We start from the raw sequence: 19,718 nt of genomic DNA, 5'->3' as shown, positions 1-19,718 counted from the left end.
AAGTAAGACGAATATTAACTTCATTGCCAGGCATGCAAGTCAATGGGATTCATCAGATTGCTTCCAGCTAGGAAGAAGGGGAAAGGCAACTGAAGCAGACGGCATGCACCCTTGTGTATGGTGACAAGTATGGCAGAATACAGTAGCATGTAATACAGTTACCTCCTCTGAGGATCCTATGTAATGGTTGAGAGACTTATTCTGTTAAGTAAAATATCCAGGAAGAACAGACAAACTTTCGGTATGCTTGACAAATAAAAGTTAACAATGTGCCTAACTGAAACTTTTTGATGAATCCCTTTTTTTTGGCTCAGTAATGGGTGATAGGCTTCAGTTTTGCTGATATTTTGGTTGATTACCTTATAATAACTAAATAAAAACTGAAAATCAATGCAAAAAACACAGACGTATTGGTCTGCATTAGGAAAGAAGAGGTAGAGACCAACCTAAAACATAAAATTGATGAGATGAGGGAGTTCTGCTATTTGCATAGCCGAGTGACCAACTACGGATGAAGACAGAAGGAAAGAGTCAGAGGAATAGCCTTAGTAAACAGGGGATTCCTCAATAAGAGGGGTCTCCTTACATTGGAATGTATGTATAAGTATTTAGGCCAGTAAGAAATTTATTAGGACACTATTATGACTTCTTGTCTTTATATGAATTTTTTAAAAAGGGTTTCAAGTATGAAAAACTTCATGAAAAAACTTTGCCATTAATGAAAACAGCAGATAATCTGGCTTTAATGGGAGAGGATGAGAGTGGCTTGTAGAGCCTTCCCAGGATTCCACTGGGAGAGGCAAAGGGAATGGGATTGGAGGTAAAGGATCAGAGAACCAAATACCTTAGGGTAGAGCAATCAATTAACATTGCTAGCAACTCTAGAAGGGTGGAAAATTTTACATCTGAAATAGTTACAGAATTTAAGTATTTAGGAGTGAATAATGACCAAACAAAGCAAGAGGAGACATAAATACATGTCAGAATATTAGGTACAAAAGGATGCGGCTGGTCTTTACAAAGGTTTCTATAAAACAACATATTGTCTTGTAAAAGCAAAACCATTGAATTACAAGACCATCATAAAATGTGGTCATTTATGGGACAGAAATATGGGCAATGGCTAAACAGGCAAATTTTGGGATGTATCTATGGTCCCATAAGTGAAAACGGAACATGGAGAGTATGAACCAACAATAAGAAAAAGGAGGTATCCAAGGACCCAGGCATAACTGTACAAGCCAAAAGCAGAATACATATATAGGTGAGCAGGTCATGTTTCGATAAGAGAAATTACAGCTGTGTCATAAGGTCTACCAAAAGGAAAGAGACCTTTGGGACGACCTAGACTATGACTATGCTGGAAAACCAGATTAGGATAGTAGCAGAGGATGACTTGAAGGAAGATTGAAAGAGATTACAAGGATCTGTTGGTAAGGCCATAAACCTTCAGAGGTTTAAATGGCCTAATATGTAAGGCAGTGAAAAAATGAGCCACAGTATAACTTCAAATTGACAGCCACAAAGTTTACAAAATAACTGATTTTTTTTGTAATCCCATCAAGCTCTGCTTCCTACAGTAGTGCATATGTACACTTGTTTTCACTCGCTATAGCACATGCTTATGGGGAAACATGAAGTGGTCAATACATATTAATGAAGAATGAACTAAATAAAAATGCATAAATTTAGTAGTGAATTGCATTTATTGCTCTTAGCAGATGTTTCTGTGGGTTATGATGGTCATAGATGCAATGCATCCATGCAGCAACCAGAAAAATGCGCTGAAATTCCATTTCTGAGCCCATTATGAAATTATTTGTATCAAAATAGTTTGCATGCTATCAGTCACTGCAGAAATAAAGCAACTTTCATGTAGTATACCAAGTTTTTAAAACAAACAATAGCTTTTTGGAGATATTGGTCCTCCCAGATGACTCAATTTTGCAGAGGATAGCATATGTTTTCTAGCATGTATTTCCATGGTAATCACAATTACATTAATGCACGAGGACTCAAGCTAGTATAAAAATAACTCAGAATAAATGCAAATCAAGAAATTCATATTGATTGAAGGAATAATACGCAAATCCAACTCTAACAGGTGCCTAAAAATAATATTAGAAGAGGAAATAACAGTTAAAATTGGATGCAGGATTAAGGGTTTAACATATTAAATTGCCTCCATACAGAGAGAACCACCATACCACTACCACTTCTTTCATCTCCAGCTGAATATAACGGGCTATTCAGTCAATAAAAGGGTAAAAAACCCTGTTCTCCAGCTCTCCTTCTAGTAAAAGGACAAACTTAATCATAACTTATGTCACCAATGAATAACATTTTTCTTCAACAATTCTCTTCATTAAAAATATTGCTTTACAGATATATAATAAAAAGATATTTTACAAAATATTTGACATTTCATTCTGGTAGCAATAGACATAAAGTATTAAGTTACATATATATGTAAGTACTGAATGTGAATCATTTTAAATGCCAAGATGAAATGCAAAGCTAACATTCTAGGAATATGATATGGAGGGATAGTTTTCAACAATATCTTCACACATTTGGCATTTTCTGGAGGATTAAGGCACATGTCTCAGCTACCACAAAAAAGGATCATAAAATAACCACACACTCATGAACAACAATTTATAAATAAAGATTCATCCATTTCATTACATTCAATTCTTCAAATTAGTCTTAACATCATCAACACTTCAGCTAAAACACTGGGACAGCAACCCGCGAATGGCATCTCTTGCATATGGAATGTATGAAATAGAATACCATGTCATAGCCAAAAATTGAAGGATACAAAACAGAAGTGCCAAAGGACCACTTTTCAGCTGAAATAAAAGACATCAAACCATTAAAAAAAAATTACCCTGCCAAACACCCTAGAGGTGGCTCTCAAGGTATTACATAAATCAATAAAAAAAGATTAATTATATCAGATATAATATGCCTTGTTTAAAATGATGTTAGTGGTAAGACGTAAGCAGAAACAGACAAAATGCAATTCCACCAAGGACCTGAGCAGTTAGAAAGATGATCAAGTTTATTCTAACGGCTTTTGTATAGCGAATCAGCAAGTATTTTAGGCACAGATGGTGACAGTGCAGTTTCTCACCAAACAGTAAGAAGGTGTTGATATTGCTATATTTCCAAGTAATGAAAACTATGGAAAATACAAGGCATAAGCAACATAAATAAATAACTCTAAGTGAAAAATATCCAGAAATCGACCACTCAGTGATTCAACCCGAAAGTTGGTTTGGTTAGGTGAGGCTAGAACTCACCCCAGACTAGGCCACAGGCACAGGAACTTCATGCATGCAGGTGTCAATTAAACAAGCATTGGAGTAGTAATTATCTTTTGATCTCATTGAGTTAAAAATTAAATTTCTTATTGAGGAATTCAATAGTATGGGTACTGATATCTGACATTGATATAAGACATATCGATATCACCACAATTTTCAACGTAATTCTTTTTCGAACAAAATAGTTGTTTCTTTGACTCTACTATTTGATTACACGGGTGAATAGATCAGCAGAGTTATTCCACTAATCGTATGGCCGGGCCATAAGTCGAAATCGACCATAACTACGGCCCCGAGACATACGTATGGCTTCAAGCGATTCTACTCTGAGCGAAAGGCCATAAGTCAGGCGGTAGCTATGGCCTAGAGGCCGTAACACTATGGCCTGCCTAGGAGGCGGTCATAACACGGGCCATACAAAATAACAATGCTCGCCTAAGGAGTTATAAAAGAAACTAACGAAGTGTCATCGATTACATAGCGATTGTTTCAAGAAATATATGAATATTGTGGGGGAGCACACACGGATACACGAATATTCAACGGGCATTGGCTAGATATATGAAAGAAAGCCGTCGATTTCATAAGGAGAATAACGGGGTACGTGTAGGTAATCCGTTCGCATACGATGATGATATTTTCATTAACTATTTCCGTGCGTCAAAAGTTGTTACTTACTTTTTAAGTAGATATAGCGGATGAGCTAAAAGTTTGCTTGTAGTTAAAAAGTTAGAAATACATTTAACGGATGCTCTGTTAAGGTGAACGGAGGAACGGGCTTTTATTTGCTTTCTGTGCTACATTTGCTAGCAGATTTCTTACTTGTTTCGAAAAGCTGTAGGTAGCTTGAAATATCCGCTACTAAATGTTTTATATTTTAAGATTCTCGTAGCATTACGGTTCATGAGGGAGGATATCTAAGAAACATAGGGCAAGACATTTTTTTTAGCAGTAAGGCAATCTTCAGTAAGTCGATGCGTAAAGGACAAATCCAGGAAATCGTCCACAAATCAAGGAAAGAATGATAGTCTCATATTGATGTTTTAACTTTATACAGCTACCTAAACATAAGCCTATGATAATAAAAGTAATGAAAGTTAAAGTTTCAATTTCATCTTTAGATTTCGTGCATTGGCTGGATTTCTAAGGCTTTTGGGGGCAAAGGATTGCAGCCCTGAGACAATAGTTACACCATTGGAAGGAGAGGAAGGGGGTTAGAACTACGACAGGATGTCATGTTCTAACTCTATCCATTACATGCACAATTCACGAATATTATAATACTGTACGGTAGAAATCATGTACAAATTTCTTCTGCTTCTTCTCATCCGTGATTTGCGTTCTTCACTTTTTTTAACGATTCAGCGTCTGCCGCCAGATCAGTGTTTAAAGAAAATCCAAGTTTATCCTTTCATAAGAGTCCATTTCGGTTAAGAAACATATCATTAATTATTTATCCACGTTGGAACAAACTTCCTTCTCAAAAAATGACTAGTGTTAAAAAAAAGTGAACCCAACTTATAGTACCAATTATAATTCTCATACTCGCATGCAGAAAGGGCGTTAATGACTTTGGCCGGGCCATATGATATGGCTCCTCGAGAGTGGAATCGGTATAGGCCGTAATTTCGGGTCAGACCATAAGAAACTTATGGCCGGCCATACGCATGGCGCCGTTTTGTAGAATAGCCCTGCAGAATGGATTAAAATGGAATATATTGTTGGACTGTAGAATAGAAAATGCTCAGAAGCTAATGAAATGCACAATCAGCTATTAGCAGTGGCAAGAATAGACTTGAAACGTGATATGATTAATATGTGCTATGCTGGGATTAAGAGGCTGGGTGTAGGTGGCTGAACATAATACAAGATACGTATGTACATTTAATATTTGTGAACTACCGTATTTCTCTGATTATAGTCCCCCCCTGGTTTTGAGGCTTCAGTTTTGGGAAAAGTTAAAAAAAAATGCCGACGAATATAGTCCCCCCCTTTCCTTTTACCACAGGCATTTTTGGAAAAAAAGGGGGGACTATATTCAGACATATACGGTAATTTATTTAGTGAATTAGACCTATGAAATTTGTCCCGTTGATCGTAATCAGAGTGAAAAGGTGAAAATAGTGTATACAACCCTCATTTTTAGCCATAGTGGATTAAAAAGAAAGATGTGTTTTATATAGTCATGATCACTTAGATGCTCAATCAGGTGCTCAATAAATTTTGTGAATTATACTTAGGCAGAGACATGGTGAATGCTGAGTGTAAACACTGCAATGATTGAAGGTAAAAAGACATTTAATAAAACCTCTATTGGTCGACCAAGTGAACAACCAATGTATCCAGAAATCTGGTGCCTTGGGCTGGCAACCTCCCATTGGCTAAAATAACATCTTCAGTTTTAAGTTTAAGATTTTTGAATGCACAGAAAGAATTATTTTTGGATGTAAATGTGTGTCTGTTCTATTCTTCTATGGTTTGTTTGAAGTAGCAATATAGAGAAAAGAAAACTAAGTTATGCCAGGAAATCAGATTGGCTACGAGTTATACCTGAGGCAGTCAAATGGATAGAGCTTGCACAAAAAATCTAATTCATAAATTAATATTTTAAAATATACCAAGGGGAATGTGGTAGCCTAGGCTGCTGATCTGAGGGTATCAGGTTGAAATCCAAGGTGAAGCCTTGGTACACCCCCAAATAAAATTCTGTAAGAGCCAGGTAGCCCATGGAAAGGAAACCCCCCTGAGTTATACTTGGATACCTGTGGCTTAGTCTAGGGTGAGCTCTAACACCACCTATTTAAACCGACCTTTGAAAAGAGAGTGAGAGAAAATCAATAATCCAAACATTTCATAGTTTCATATGCCCCGAATTATCCAGAGGCAAAGAGTTGTCAATGCAAGGCCAAGCATTAGTCACCAGTTTATTACCGAAAGCCATTTTATAGCAATAATGAATACTTGCTCAGTATTACTATTTTACAAACAAAGAAGCATCACTTAAACCTTTGATTCTTGAAAGGAGGGGAAAATACATAGATAATTGACTAAAAACACCAGCTTTCTCTAATTTAAGCTTTATTTTTTCTATCAAGAGAGCGTGGTAGAGCACTTTGATGCTAATCAAACGTTCCTGGTGGGGTGTGCTCGAATATTAAAAAAACATTCCACTGAGAAGTATCTGCCTGCCACATTTTAAATCTCTAGGGATCTTCTACCAACAATGTGTCCATTTATTTTATGTAGCATGACTATTGTTCTCCTCCATCAATATAAAAGCTTGTTTGACATATGAATTAATGCTGATAACAATAATACTCGAGACATAAAATATTTTAGGGAGGTGTCTCACAATAGTCTTACTCCATTCAGCAAAAATTCTGCTTGTGTTGGGGTGAGACTGCTTGACCACCAGTCACAAAAACAAAGCGAAACTTATCATCGTCAACATATAAATACAAACTATACCAATACCTATAAAACTATTCATTCTATGTATTCTATTGATGAGTATAAGTCCTTAAAATGGGGTATTTGACAGCTTCTTTACATAATCAATATATATTAATAATTGGCGATTGTTGTTTGTATGCATGTAAACACTTGTTCTATACCTGCTGCCGCACATCCCATAGACAATAAAATATTATTATTATTGGTGAAAATTTATTCCAACATGTAACCTAGGACTAGCCCAATAATTATGTAACGAGCGTTTGGGTTCATTCCAAGCCAAAATCATACTCGACCTCTTCAAACACATCTCCTCTGTGTTCAAATTCCAGGTGAAGCTTTCGGACACTCCCCAATAAAAATCATCCTACTGTCAGGTGACCCAGGGAATGGAAAACACCCCTATCCTGAATCCTTTTTCATGCCTGAGGCTTAGTCTATGGTGAGCTCTAGCCTAACCGTTCCAAAACAATCTTCGCATCCGAGAACTGAGTGAGTGAGGGTTTCTATCATTGACCTTATGACCTAATTCGAAGTGAATCTCATGGCCATTAATATTTTTGTTTCTGTTAATGAATTAATTTCCACTGGTCAATCTTATATGATTGATTGTGTTCAGAAAACACAAGCAGTGAGTGACTGGTCTCCCTTATCTGTCACCCCCAGATTCACTGATCTCACAGCTAATGTCTAAAAATGACAACATTTTGACCGAGCAAAGAGCAACAGGAGATCATTCATCAGACAATTTGTACTGGTTTGAGACCAAACAAGGTGGCCATTAATCATCATCCGTTCTTATGCTACATAGTTTTACTTGCACTTTCTTTTGCATACGCATTAACATTCACAGTGATGATATGATAGGCAAAACTTTTGTATTCCTAGGTCTAATAACTAGCCCACTCTTTCATAAGCACTTTACTTTACCCAGGAGTTACTTCACCCAATTTTTTTTCTACTGCAGAGGATATCACGTTTCACTGTTTTACTATTCAGGAATTAATGGCATATGTCCTGGAACCGATGAAATTTTATTGCTTAAGATGTATTCTAAAATGTAACCATGGACTTGCCTACTAATTATGTAATGGGTGCTTGTGTTCAATCCGTATCAGAAACAGTCTCTTACATATATAATTATATGTTCCTATCCCTTTCTTTCCTTACCTCTGAATTTATATGTATGTTTGCGCTTAAGGCGCCGTCTGAATGAATGAAGTAGTGTATATATATATATATTACGTGTTAAAAAAATATGGATAGTGCTTGATATTTTATATCTAAAATATGTAAATGTGAAATAAAAATCAAGGAAGTATAATCTACTAACAGCTCACACTCATGGGTGTTAGAAAGATAAAACATTAAATATTTTCTCATTTTAGTGGGGGGAGGGCAGGAATAGTTGGCTTAGTACTCGACCTGAATTCTGGAGTATCTTATGTACCAATTGACGATGATAATAAAAACAAAATTTCTTCTCCCATCCATTGGATGAGTTACATAACAGCTATTATCATTTTATATTTTGGAGGGGCATCAAATATTTTTCACAGAATAATGCCTCAGCAAAGACTTCAAAATCAACAGCCAATAAACAACAGGGACACAGAATTCATAACTAGTTCACTGAGATGGCACTGATATCCTTCATAGGCAACACGGGTGAATTGATTCGGTCACATGATAAAATTTGAATTGAAGAAAAAATGAATGAAAACGACGTTATAAAAAAAACAACCTCGAAATTGAAAGTTACCCAAAACGCAGAATTAGCTAATTACAGGCTAGCCCAGCAACTGCGGCCGTCGACGCATTTAACACGTAATGTAAATATTAATTGATAGGGTTTAAGTTACAATCCAATACGAGTAGTACAAGTTTGCAAGAGGGTTTCAACGATAGGAAAACACATGGATGAGGTAAATGTGATACCAAGCGATATGAACATAAGAATAAGATCCACTGAAATTACAATTACTTACGCCAATTCCAGCAAAAAGTGTCAATCCAAAACAAACAAACATAACCACAGTTGCAATTGCTCTAGTAGGAGCAAACATCTTTTTGATTTGGTTCAGTGGTCCCATCAAGAAGCAGGTACTGAAGTTAAGAAACAGAGAAAAATGAAGTCTATTCAACAAAAAATAAACTAAGAAAAATGAAAATTATATAGAATAAATTTTACCTGGCTAAAGACACTAAATTTCCGAATGTGTAGATAATAGAAAACATGGCAATGCCTTTTCCTAGGAAAAGACACATAGTCCCTAAGAATGACATTAGTAGACCCAAGATAAAACAAATAACGAAAGCCTTCAATCTAGTCGACCAAGACAGCGTAGTAGTGTCCACTATCTGCAAATTAAGATTTTAAATTGACGGTTACTTCTCAGTTTATTGGGGCAATACAATATCACATAGCAAACGAGCGTCAGCAAAAACAACAGACAAATATTGAAAAATGATTTTTTCTTACGGAACCAACAATCCCTCTTTCTTCATCATTCTCAACGTCGTCGCCTCTCAGAGCTCTACGTAATTTATCCATCAAATAGACACTAAAGACGTCACGGTACCGATGAAATCCAGCTGCTGTATCGATTAAGATCTCGAGAGCAGCACGTTCAACAAGTGGATCACCTGTAGCACCTCAGACACAGAACTTTTAATTTGAGAGCCGCTTCATCATGAAAGTAATAAGGAGAATATTGAATGGGCTTGTTTGACAAGGATTATGCACTTATAGATTGTGTGACCACATTACGAGTCGAATTGTTACGTAAGAAGCCACCACTCAACTTATTATCTAAGTTAAGAATGTTCTACTCAAAAAAATATTTACTTGCATCCAGTCCAACGACACAATTCAAAGGAATGAAATCGCAATTCAATCTAGGCGACACGATTCCCACCCACATCCCCACTTCCAAGTTTACAACAACTGTAAACAACTGAAATAAATCACCGCGAGATGGCAATACTGAACCCCAATTAGCTTTTCGCGGCCTTTGAATAGTTGTAAAGCGAAGAGGAGATGTTGGGGAGCAGTGAAGTATTTCTTTAACCAGAGTAAAATAAAATATAAAGAAAAAAGCTTCAATGGAATGATTTTGACACATAGGATAATTGAAATAACTCGAAGAAAGTAACGTTTTGTATGCTGAACATGAAGCTTTAAATTTTCTCAGGTTTAATGAGACCTATAGATATATACCTTGCTATAAACAATAAGTAGGATGAATTTTTTATCTTTTCGCTTAAATGCAAAGGGAAGTAAATTTATGTTTTGAAAGCTAGTTTTTGAGGACTAAAATTTGACAGGTTCTAAAAATATTGAATACTTATTAATTTGACTTTTCTCAGAAAAAACAATCGACTTGGACGCTTGATATTTTTGCAGACTTAAAGAATTCAGACTATTGAATGAACCAAATTTAATCATATTAAGATCTTTTTTCGGTGATTTTAAAGTGTTGAAGCTTTTCAAACACCCTTCAAAAGCGGATAATTTTCTACATACAAAACCATGTTATTCATGCTCAATCGTTAAATTATTCGTGCAGGGCATATGAGATCCCCTATGAAAAAATTGTATTAACCTGTTTCAAAATTTTATACAATTTTTTCATTGGGGATAGAGAGTACATTTACACGTTTTAGACCCTTTGAATATTCCCCATTAGTGTGAAATATTCTTACGCATAAATGACCTTGTCACACGATACCTAATCATTTACAATTCCTTCAAAATGCACGTCGCAACTGAACAACTGCTCTAAAAAATAGGCATATCAGCCAATATATATGGGCTGATATGCCTATTTTTATATATAGTTCATGCAATTCGCATTAATTACCTTCTCAGGAGCATTGACCTCCATATAATGACCGTTGAAGAGTATGAACATCATGAACTTTATTATATTAAGACTAGCAGGCCACCCGGTGTTGCTCGGGAAGGAAGAAGAGAAGTGGTAAACTTGAAATTTATGGTCACATTGCGGGATATTTGTTTTTTCTCCTTGAGCGTGTCAAGAAGTGTGCCTACCCGGCAGGATATCCAACCGCGGAAGCACAGAGCAGTAGGTACCATAGAGTAAGTATAAACATTCGTAACCAAAACAAAAATAGCAATAAAATGCGAATAATAACTTGTAATAAAAACACAGAGCAATATTTCACTTCTATAAGAAGTTACCTTTCCCTTGGGCTACAACCTTGTCGCGGTGGAAAGGCTTGCGCGCTCCTATGACCCCTAGAGCTGCACTGGCGGGATTAATTCCCTTGCAGAGACTTATCATCATCAACATCAGTGGCAGCAGCAATGAAGAAAGAAGAAAAGAAGACCAAGAAGATGGAGAAGAAGAAGTCTGCTATAAATGTGGGGACGTGGAATGTGAGGACTATGATGAGGGCGGGAAAGTTAGAAAATATCAAAAGGGAAATGGATAAAGGGAGGATAGATATCTTAGGATTATGCGAGGTGAGGTGGAGGGATGGGGGGGATTATTGGAGTGATGGGTATAGGGTTATATATAGTGGAGGGGAAGAAAGCCAGCGAGGGGTAGCTTTAGTATTAAACGGGAAGATGGGTAAGCGTGTGGTAGGTATAGACCAGGTAAGCGATAGGATTCTGGTGGTAGAAATTGAGGCGCAGCCCACCAACCTTGCGGTGGTCCAGGTTTACATGCCCACTAGCAATCATAGGGAGGAAGAAGTAGACGAGTTGTATGAACAGCTCGAGGAAATAATTAGAGACACACCGGGTAAGAAAAATCTGGTAGTGATGGGGGACTGGAACGCCTCAGTCGGGGAAGGGAGGAATGGAAACGAAATAGGAGATTTTGGTCTAGGAATACGGAACGACAGGGGAGAGAAAGCAGCAGAATTTTGTAGGAGAAACAAATTATTCATCACAAACACGTGGTTCAATCATCATAAAGGGCGAAGGTACACGTGGAAAAGTCCAGGGGATGCGGGGAGATATCAAATAGACTACATTATGGTAAGACAGAGGTTTAGGAACAGTGTGAAAAACTCGCGCAGCTTCCCTGCAGCGGATGCGGATTCGGACCACAATCTAGTGCTCATGAAATGCAACGTAAGATTCAAAAGACTTATGAAAGTTAGGAAGGCGAAGAAATGGAACGTAGAAGCCCTGAAGGGGAGTATGAGGAGAGAATATCAGGAGCTAGTGGACATTAGTATACGGGAGATTGAAAGAACCAAGACGGTAGAGGAAAGATGGGATAATATAAAAACGGGAATAGTCATAGCGGCGGAGAAGTCAATTGGTTACGTTGACAGTAGAAGGATAAAGAAGCCGTGGATAACGGAGGCAATGGTTAATGAAATGGAGGAGAGGAGGAAGTGGAAGAACGTGGACACAGAACAGGGCAAAAGAATGTATAGGGAATTGAATAATCGATTACGACGTGAAACTAAGAGGGCAAGGGAGGCTTGGTGGAAAAGACAGTGCGAGGAAATGGAAAAGTTCCAGAAGGATGGAGAAGTAGGCGCGTTGTACGCCAAAGTTAAGTCGCTATCAGGCGGCAAAAGAGGACAAGCCATGTCTAAAATTAAGGCTAAAGATGGGAGGATGCTAACCGAGCGGGAAGAGGTACAGGGTAGGTGGAAGGAATACGTGGAGGACCTGTATGACGGAACGAACAGACCAGAGAGATTGACTCTAGAGGAGGAAAGTGCAGTGGAGGAGGATAATCTTGGGCCGGAGATATTAGATTCAGAAATAGAGAGAGCACTCCGTGATATGAAGGCTAGGAAAGCAGTAGGCGTGGACAACATCCCGTGTGAGCTTCTGAAGAATCTAGGGAAGGAAAGTAAGAAAAGGTTTTTCGAACTAGTGCGCAAGATCTATGAGGAGGGATGTTGGCCGGAGGATTTAGTGAAGACGGTTTTAATTCCGCTTCCGAAAAAGAAGAAAGCTGTGGAACGCGGAGATTATAGGACTATCAGCCTAATATCCCATGCGGCTAAAGTAGTGCTGAGGATATTGAACAGACGAATGGAGGCGAGGGCAAACGAGTATTTGGGCGAAGATCAGTTTGGTTTCAGAAAAGGGAAGTCAACTCGTGATGCAATAGCAATAATGAGGTCCCTCGTGGAGAGGAACCTAGAATATGAGCAGGACGTATATGTGTGTTTCGTGGATTTTGAAAAAGCGTTTGATAGGGTGAACTGGGTAAAGTTAATGGATATTCTCAAGAGAATAGTTGTTGACTGGAAGGATAGACGACTGATTTGTAATCTGTATATGGCCGAGACTGCGCAAGTGAGGATAGCGGACGGAGAATCTGGGTGGGCAAGCATTGGCCGAGGTGTGAGGCAAGGCTGTCCTCTATCGCCACTGCTCTTTAACGTGTATGCTGAAGAGATGGTAAGGGAAGCGTGGGATGAGTTAGAAGCTGGGATAAAAGTGGGAGGAATGATGTTCAAATCAGTGAGATTCGCGGATGACCAGGCGTTGATCAGTCGGTCAGCAAGGGGGCTTCAGGCCCTAGTGGATGCGTTATACGAACGTTGCGAGGAGTTTGGGATGAGGATTAATCACAAGAAAACTAAGGTAATGCGGTTTTGTAAAGCATCACGAGCGAGGAATGTGAGACTCAAGATAAAGGTGGGTGGTGAAAAACTTGAGCAGGTTGAGCAATTCAACTATTTAGGCAGTACGTTAGAGGAAAACGGATACAGTAGTAAGGACATAAGGAAGAGAATCGCATTAGCGAAGGAGGCATTCATGAATAGGAAGGAGCTTCTTAGAGGATCGTTGTGTAAGAGTTTAAAGAAAAGGTTAGTGAAGAGTTTGATCTGGAGTGTAGCTCTCTACGGTGCGGAAACGTGGACTCTGAGGAAGGAAGACGAGAGAAGATTGGAGGCGTTCGAGATGTGGGTATGGAGAAGAATGGAGAGGGTGAAATGGACGGAGAGGAAAAGGAACGACGAAGTGCTGGATATGGTTGGCGAGGAGAGAAAGCTTTTAGATGAGATACGCAGGAGACAGAAGGTTTGGATGGAGTTAGTGCTTAGCGGTGAGGGGATGTTGAAAATGGTGTTGGAGGGTAGAATGTTGGGGAAACGAGGGAGGGGAAGGAAAAGAATAGGATTTTTAGATAGATTGAAAGAGAGTAGGCCTTACAGTGAATTAAAGAAGGCAGTGCTGGAAGGAAAGGGAGGCTCCCAGATCACCTCTTTAGTACTCCATGGAAACCTACCTTAATCGGTAGAATACTATAATAATAATAATAATAAGAAGTTAGTGAGGAAAGTGCGTTTCAGTACTGCTATTTTTGCCATGACGTAATGATGATGATGACATGATGGCACCAGGGGCGCAGCTAAGAATTGAGGCTGGGGGGTTAGGGGGCAACTAATACCGGTGAGTGTGGGGGTAATGAATACCCACCAGGATAAACGGTAGGTGCGAGATTAGTAAATTGCGGAATTTGAAGATAAATGGTTAAAAATGGTGAGTTTTACGGCTTTCTGAGGGATATTTTATTAATCCTTACACTATTATATTAGTAATATCAATCCAATTAGGTAAAATGGATTAAACCATAGAGTAAGTATATAGTGCTGTGCGATGAAGTGCTTCACATGGTGGCTGGGGAGAGGCAACTTCTGGGTGATATACGGAAGAGCCAGAATATATAGATGGTGCAGTTACTGCACGAGGAGGGGAAGTTGAAATTCATTGTTAGAGGGTAGAATGTTAGGTAAAGGAGGGAGAGGGAGGAATAGAATTGGACTTTTAGATGGAATAAAAGGGTAGTGGCGTAGGCAGGAATTTCGTTCGGGGGAAGGAGTTGAAAATCCCTCAGAACAAAAAAAAATGAAAAACAGGGTACTAATTGTAAGCAGAGGGTTTTAAACTAATTTTAACACTTTTCACAATCGAAAAACTTCATTTGCTAAAGAAATATTTTGTAAATTCTTGCTTTTTCAATATCTTGTTTTCTTTTATGAGGTTAAATAATTTTGTTAAAATATATATCCCCCCGGACCCCCCGGACCATCCCTCTTGGCTACGCCACTGGGCCTAATAGGGTGGTTTCCTATTATTTTTTATTGCCTAAATCGAAAGATTATTACTCCTGGGAGTACGTATTTCACGCTTTCAGATTTTTAAATGACCATATCTATTTTTCGCGATTAAATAAAAAGTGAAAATTTTCAAGAGCGCGAAAACGCGAAGACTAAGTAGGAATGATGGGAAAAGACCGTGTGACGTATTTCTGGTTCCCCCTGCCGACTTGTGAGGTGACCTTGCGGCGAGGCTTGAGCGCTGATACGTCGCAGGCTGCTAGCAGGTAGCTGTGTACCCTGCTAGCAGGGAGCGCTTGGCTTGAATAAGGATTATTAATACATTTTCAAACGAAGAAAACTCTCCGACTTTAGCCAGTTTTAATAGGTGATTATTAAGACATGTTTCCCTGAGCTCTGTGCCTCATGCATGCATTGGTAACCTCAGACGATGTAAAACTCCTATCTACTCGTATAGAAACTAGGTCCCTGTGACTTCACTTGGAGTGGAATCGCATGGGCGCCAATCTGACCTTTTTCAAATGAGGTAAAAATTGACCGTTGCCATTCGGCTAAACTGGGATTTCTAAAACCAAATAATTTGTATACTATGAATACACTAATGGTGGGTAAGGAATCGCAATCAATGCATTTCGTTTTCTTTGATGAAGGAAACTATCCTATTGTGAATTGATGAGGGAAGCCCATGACGGGAGGGGAAACTACCCTATCGTTCAAGCAATCTAAGCCTAGCGCGCAGCATCCGAATCTCAAGCGGCTTCCAGCCTAATTCGCTTAACATCTGAGTAACGCTGTCTGTACGCCCGTAGCGATTTTTGCTTGCTAATATAAAGAAATATGAAAGCTAGTGAAAATAGTCAATCTGGCTATGGGATATTCAGTTACTTTCCCACCTCCTAGGGATGAGATTGAAAGACAAGTACTCTTTTAAATAACTGCTGACTGAACGATTTTGGAAAACTTTGTGTCATTATCAATGGAAGACCATGACGGGAGGGAAGACTGCCATAATACTTTCTAAGTACTTCATGGAAGCCTACCTTAATCGGTAGAATACTTTAATAATAGCAGTAATAATAAAATACCCCAACATCTGAAGCCTATTCTCAAGGGTTCAGAATTTCGTCACCTTATAATGTTGCACTCTATACGCGTTGTCATGCAATTTTAAGTCATAAACTCGATCCTGCCGTTAAACAATCCCTATCCAATAGGCTAGTTTCCTTCATGAAAGAAAACGAAAGGCATTGATTGCGATTCTTTACCCACCATTAGTGTATTCATAACATACAAATTATTTGGTTTTAGAAATACCGGCTTAGATGAATAACAAGGGTAAATTTTATCCTCATTTGAAAAAGGCCAGACTGGCGCCCATGCGTTGCCACTCCACTTGACGTCACAGGGACCTAGTTTCTATACGAGTTGATAGGAGTTTTACATCGTCTGAGGTTACCAATGCATGCATGAGGCACAGAGCTCAGGGATGTCTTAATAATCACATATTAAAATTGGCTAAAGTCGGAAAGTTTTCTTCGTTTGAAAATGTATTAATAATCCTTATTTAAGCCAAGCGCTATCAGCTAGCATGGTACTCAGCCACCTGCTAGCATCCCGCGTCGTATCAGCGCTCCGAGCCTCGCCCCAAGGTCACCTCACTTGCGACAGCGGGAAGGAGAATGACGTCACGCGGAGTTTTTCCCGGCATTTATACTTACACGTCGCGTTATCGCGCGCTTGAAAATTTTCACCTTTCATTTAATCGCGAAAAATAGATATCGTCATATAAAAATCTAAAAGCTTGAAATACGTACTCCAGGAGTAATAATCTTTCGATTTAGGCAATAAAAAATAATAAGAAACCCCCCTATTGTGTCCCTTTTCTGGCGGCGAAAGAAACGAGTTTAACCGCAAGGAATCACCCGGGTTGCAATCTAGCCACGCCATAAAAAAATGGCCTGCATCAAACCTGGCACTTCGCTCGAGGAAGGCGATCAATGACTCGTTTCTACCTTAGCCATAAAAATCTGAATTCTGTGCCAAATAACATATATATAGATATACATATTTGGAAAGAATCAAAGGGTGTTGACCTAATTATGAATTGAAGAGTGAAGTCAATAGAGGGAGGGAAAACCGACACATTAATTCTTAAATACAGCATGCAAACCTGCCTAAATCGGTACAATACTTAAATAAATAACTGTGTAAGAATTTACAGAAAGGGTATGGCTAGTGAAGAGTCAGATCTGGAATGCAGGGCTTTACGGTGCGGAAAAATTGACACTATGGAAGGAGGACGAGAGAAGACTGGCGGCGTTCGAGATGTGGGTGAGGAGATGAAGTGAGGAAGAAAGTGAGTGTAGCTACGAAAAATGCAGTGTCAAAGGATTGGCGCCCCTCGGCTAGAGGTCTCCTGCGCTGATGTATCTTGGGGAGTCGCCACAAGTTAAAAAATTTCGTGGGGGGTTAAGGGCTTTCCTGGCTGCAAGCCTGATTCTATATAAGTGATAAATCCCTCTTTTTCAATTTTGACAGTCTCAGATTTTGTCTCATTGCGGTCTCATTTTTATTTAATTAACGGCGGTAGTACTGCGCTTTAACAGGCAAGGGGTAACGAATTATTATCATGTTTAGTCACAGCTGCTCAAATATTTTAGATATAAGACACGATGGAATTCGAAATGTACCCAACAGCAGTTATACTAGGTGACTTCGAGAAGATTAACTTCATTCATATTCGCTAACATAAGGTAGCAGAGAGGTGTGAAGATTTTAGCATCATAACCCTGACCACGGATGGTCTGGTCTGGGGCCGTATTCTGTAACTCCAAACCGATCGGTGCGGCACCGATTCGTCGGGTGCGACGTCACACCGACTCCCGGTAAGAAGTCGTGCGATTCTGAACGAACCCGATCGGTGCGGCACCGACGAGAGGACGGGAGATCGTCGGTATCCGTACCGACAGCAAAAAGGTGTCGATACGGCCACCGACTAGTGGGTTTCATGAACTCCCCATCACACACACACACGTACGGTGCACATTGTACGTTTTATTTTGTTTTTACCTCATCACCGAGTAAATAAGGAGGTTTTCTGCAATGTTATCTTTTTCTGCCCCTTCGAATACGCCTCTATAATTCACTGTGTCATCATATATATTAATTACCTTGACAGAAATATAAGATAACGGTTAATAAACATGAGGTTTGCTAACATATAATGACTTTCTCTCATTTATGTTACCACTTAAGTGAAATTTCACTCGCTTGTAATAGGCTTTATTTCTCTCTATCATAATTTATTTGCTCCTTTGGCATAAAAAAGATATTTTTGATTAAATATGAGTTTTGCCGCAATGCTATCACTTTATATCACTCTGAATAGGCGGCTGTTATTTCACTCAATCATCAATTTGTCGTTTCTCTATCGGCATAGAAATAAGATCTTTTTATTTAAGTATGAAGTTTGCCACAACGGTATCAGTTTCTTTTTTTTGTAACAGGCAACTATATTTCATGTCATCGTCAGCCATTGATTCCCTTGACGATAAAAGAAGATATTTGTTAATAAGTATGAGGTTTACCGCAATATTATCATTTTCTCTCACTTGGAATGCGCAACTTATACATATGTATTTCACCCAATCACAATTTATTTACTTCCTCGTCATTACACTTCTTTTAATTACACCCAGCTCCATATTTTTATAACAATTTCCTAACTTGTTCCTCTAATATGACATTTACATTTGAATCCTACGTTCACGTTCCATGGTATGTTATTTTCGTCTGCTACGGTGCCAATGGCATAACCTTCCGTTGATAACATTTAGACGGAACTTACTTATAATGACAACTATATTACCAAATCATGAATAAATAGCATTATACGGAACCAATATTTAAAAAAAGAAACTACGATCTCTAGGATAGTTTCAATAATTCATTCCAGCAACAACAATCTCCAACACGTTCAAACTTTATTGTGATGTTGTAATATTGTTTCCTTCGATTCTGTAGGTACAGCATTACTACCACACATTATATAAGCATTGTTAACAACTTATCCAATATCGATTATCTTAATCTAGCAATAAGTCGTAATTTCCGCAAATAAAAAGATTGAGAATGACGACAACAAACTGTGCCAATGAGTCTTCACTCTTTTTTACCCTTCTCATTGGTGGAGACACGTTAGATGACTTCTAACTTCGGATATATTCGGATTTTCCCTGTTTGGGAAGGAGAGGGAACCGTACCGACTGGTTTGATACCGACGACCATACTGAATCGCTGAATTTGCCGTCGTCGATATGGAAACCGTCGTCGGTAGGGAATGATGTGCTGTCGGTGGGCTGGGAAGGGAAACCGACCGATGCGGTACCGACGAAATACAGAATACGGCCCCCGGTCGGCTTGTCGGCAATCACCGAAGGCCCCGAGCTTAGGGGACCCCCACAACGCTCGCGTCTATCGTGAAGAGTATATGAAAGGCGTAATAAAAAATACATTTCTTGGGCCGAAGTATTTTTTTCAATTATAAAACTCTACGTTTTCATTAGTTGCACTATTTAGAATAGTATCACAGTAATAAGATTTTGTAAAAAATCAATCAAGTAAAGGTGTCGGATGATAAAAGAGAACACGGTGCTTTTTTGAAAGGGTCATTCGAAAAGGTTATTTTAGTGGATTTTTAGATTTCGGTGCAGTTTCAAGGAACAAATTCACTTCGTAGATGATAGAATCATAGTATTTTTTTAAATTTTATAAACTATGAAATTCTCACTCAAAACTTATACTCAACTACAACACTCACTTCCCTTACGAAATTGTTATATTTTTTATTAACATTAATTTAGT

General features: G+C 38.7%; 1 protein-coding gene across 1 annotated transcript; it reads right to left on the bottom strand.

Annotated features, from left to right (window-relative positions):
* Positions 1-1,687: 1,687 nt before the first annotated feature.
* Positions 1,688-9,747, bottom strand: LOC124160340 (vesicle transport protein SFT2A). The gene is made up of 5 exons (XM_046536178.1): positions 9,634-9,747; positions 9,268-9,471; positions 8,977-9,146; positions 8,774-8,891; positions 1,688-2,855 (listed from the first exon to the last, which is right to left on the bottom strand). The coding sequence occupies exons 2-5, from the start codon at positions 9,337-9,339 to the stop codon at positions 2,727-2,729; spliced, it is 489 nt and encodes a 162-aa protein (XP_046392134.1). The 5' UTR covers positions 9,340-9,471; positions 9,634-9,747; the 3' UTR covers positions 1,688-2,726.
* Between the last annotated feature and the right edge of the window lie 9,971 nt (positions 9,748-19,718).

This window comes from Ischnura elegans, chromosome 6 (assembly GCF_921293095.1).
Source record: "Ischnura elegans chromosome 6, ioIscEleg1.1, whole genome shotgun sequence".
NCBI lineage: Eukaryota > Metazoa > Arthropoda > Insecta > Odonata > Coenagrionidae > Ischnura > Ischnura elegans.
Note: the sequence above shows the minus strand (reverse complement) of the source record. Positions and strands in the feature narration are given on the sequence as shown.

Excerpts from the sequence above, each read along its gene's own strand:
- LOC124160340 (XM_046536178.1), bottom strand. The coding sequence starts at position 9,339 with ATGGATAAATTACGTAGAGCTCTGAGAGGCGACGACGTTGAGAATGAT. Across the intron at positions 9,147-9,267 it reads AAAGAGGGATTGTTGGTTCC|ATAGTGGACACTACTACGCT; the intron begins GTAAGAAAAAAT and ends CTTAATTTGCAG. Across the intron at positions 8,892-8,976 it reads AATTTAGTGTCTTTAGCCAG|TACCTGCTTCTTGATGGGAC; the intron begins GTAAAATTTATT and ends TCTTAACTTCAG.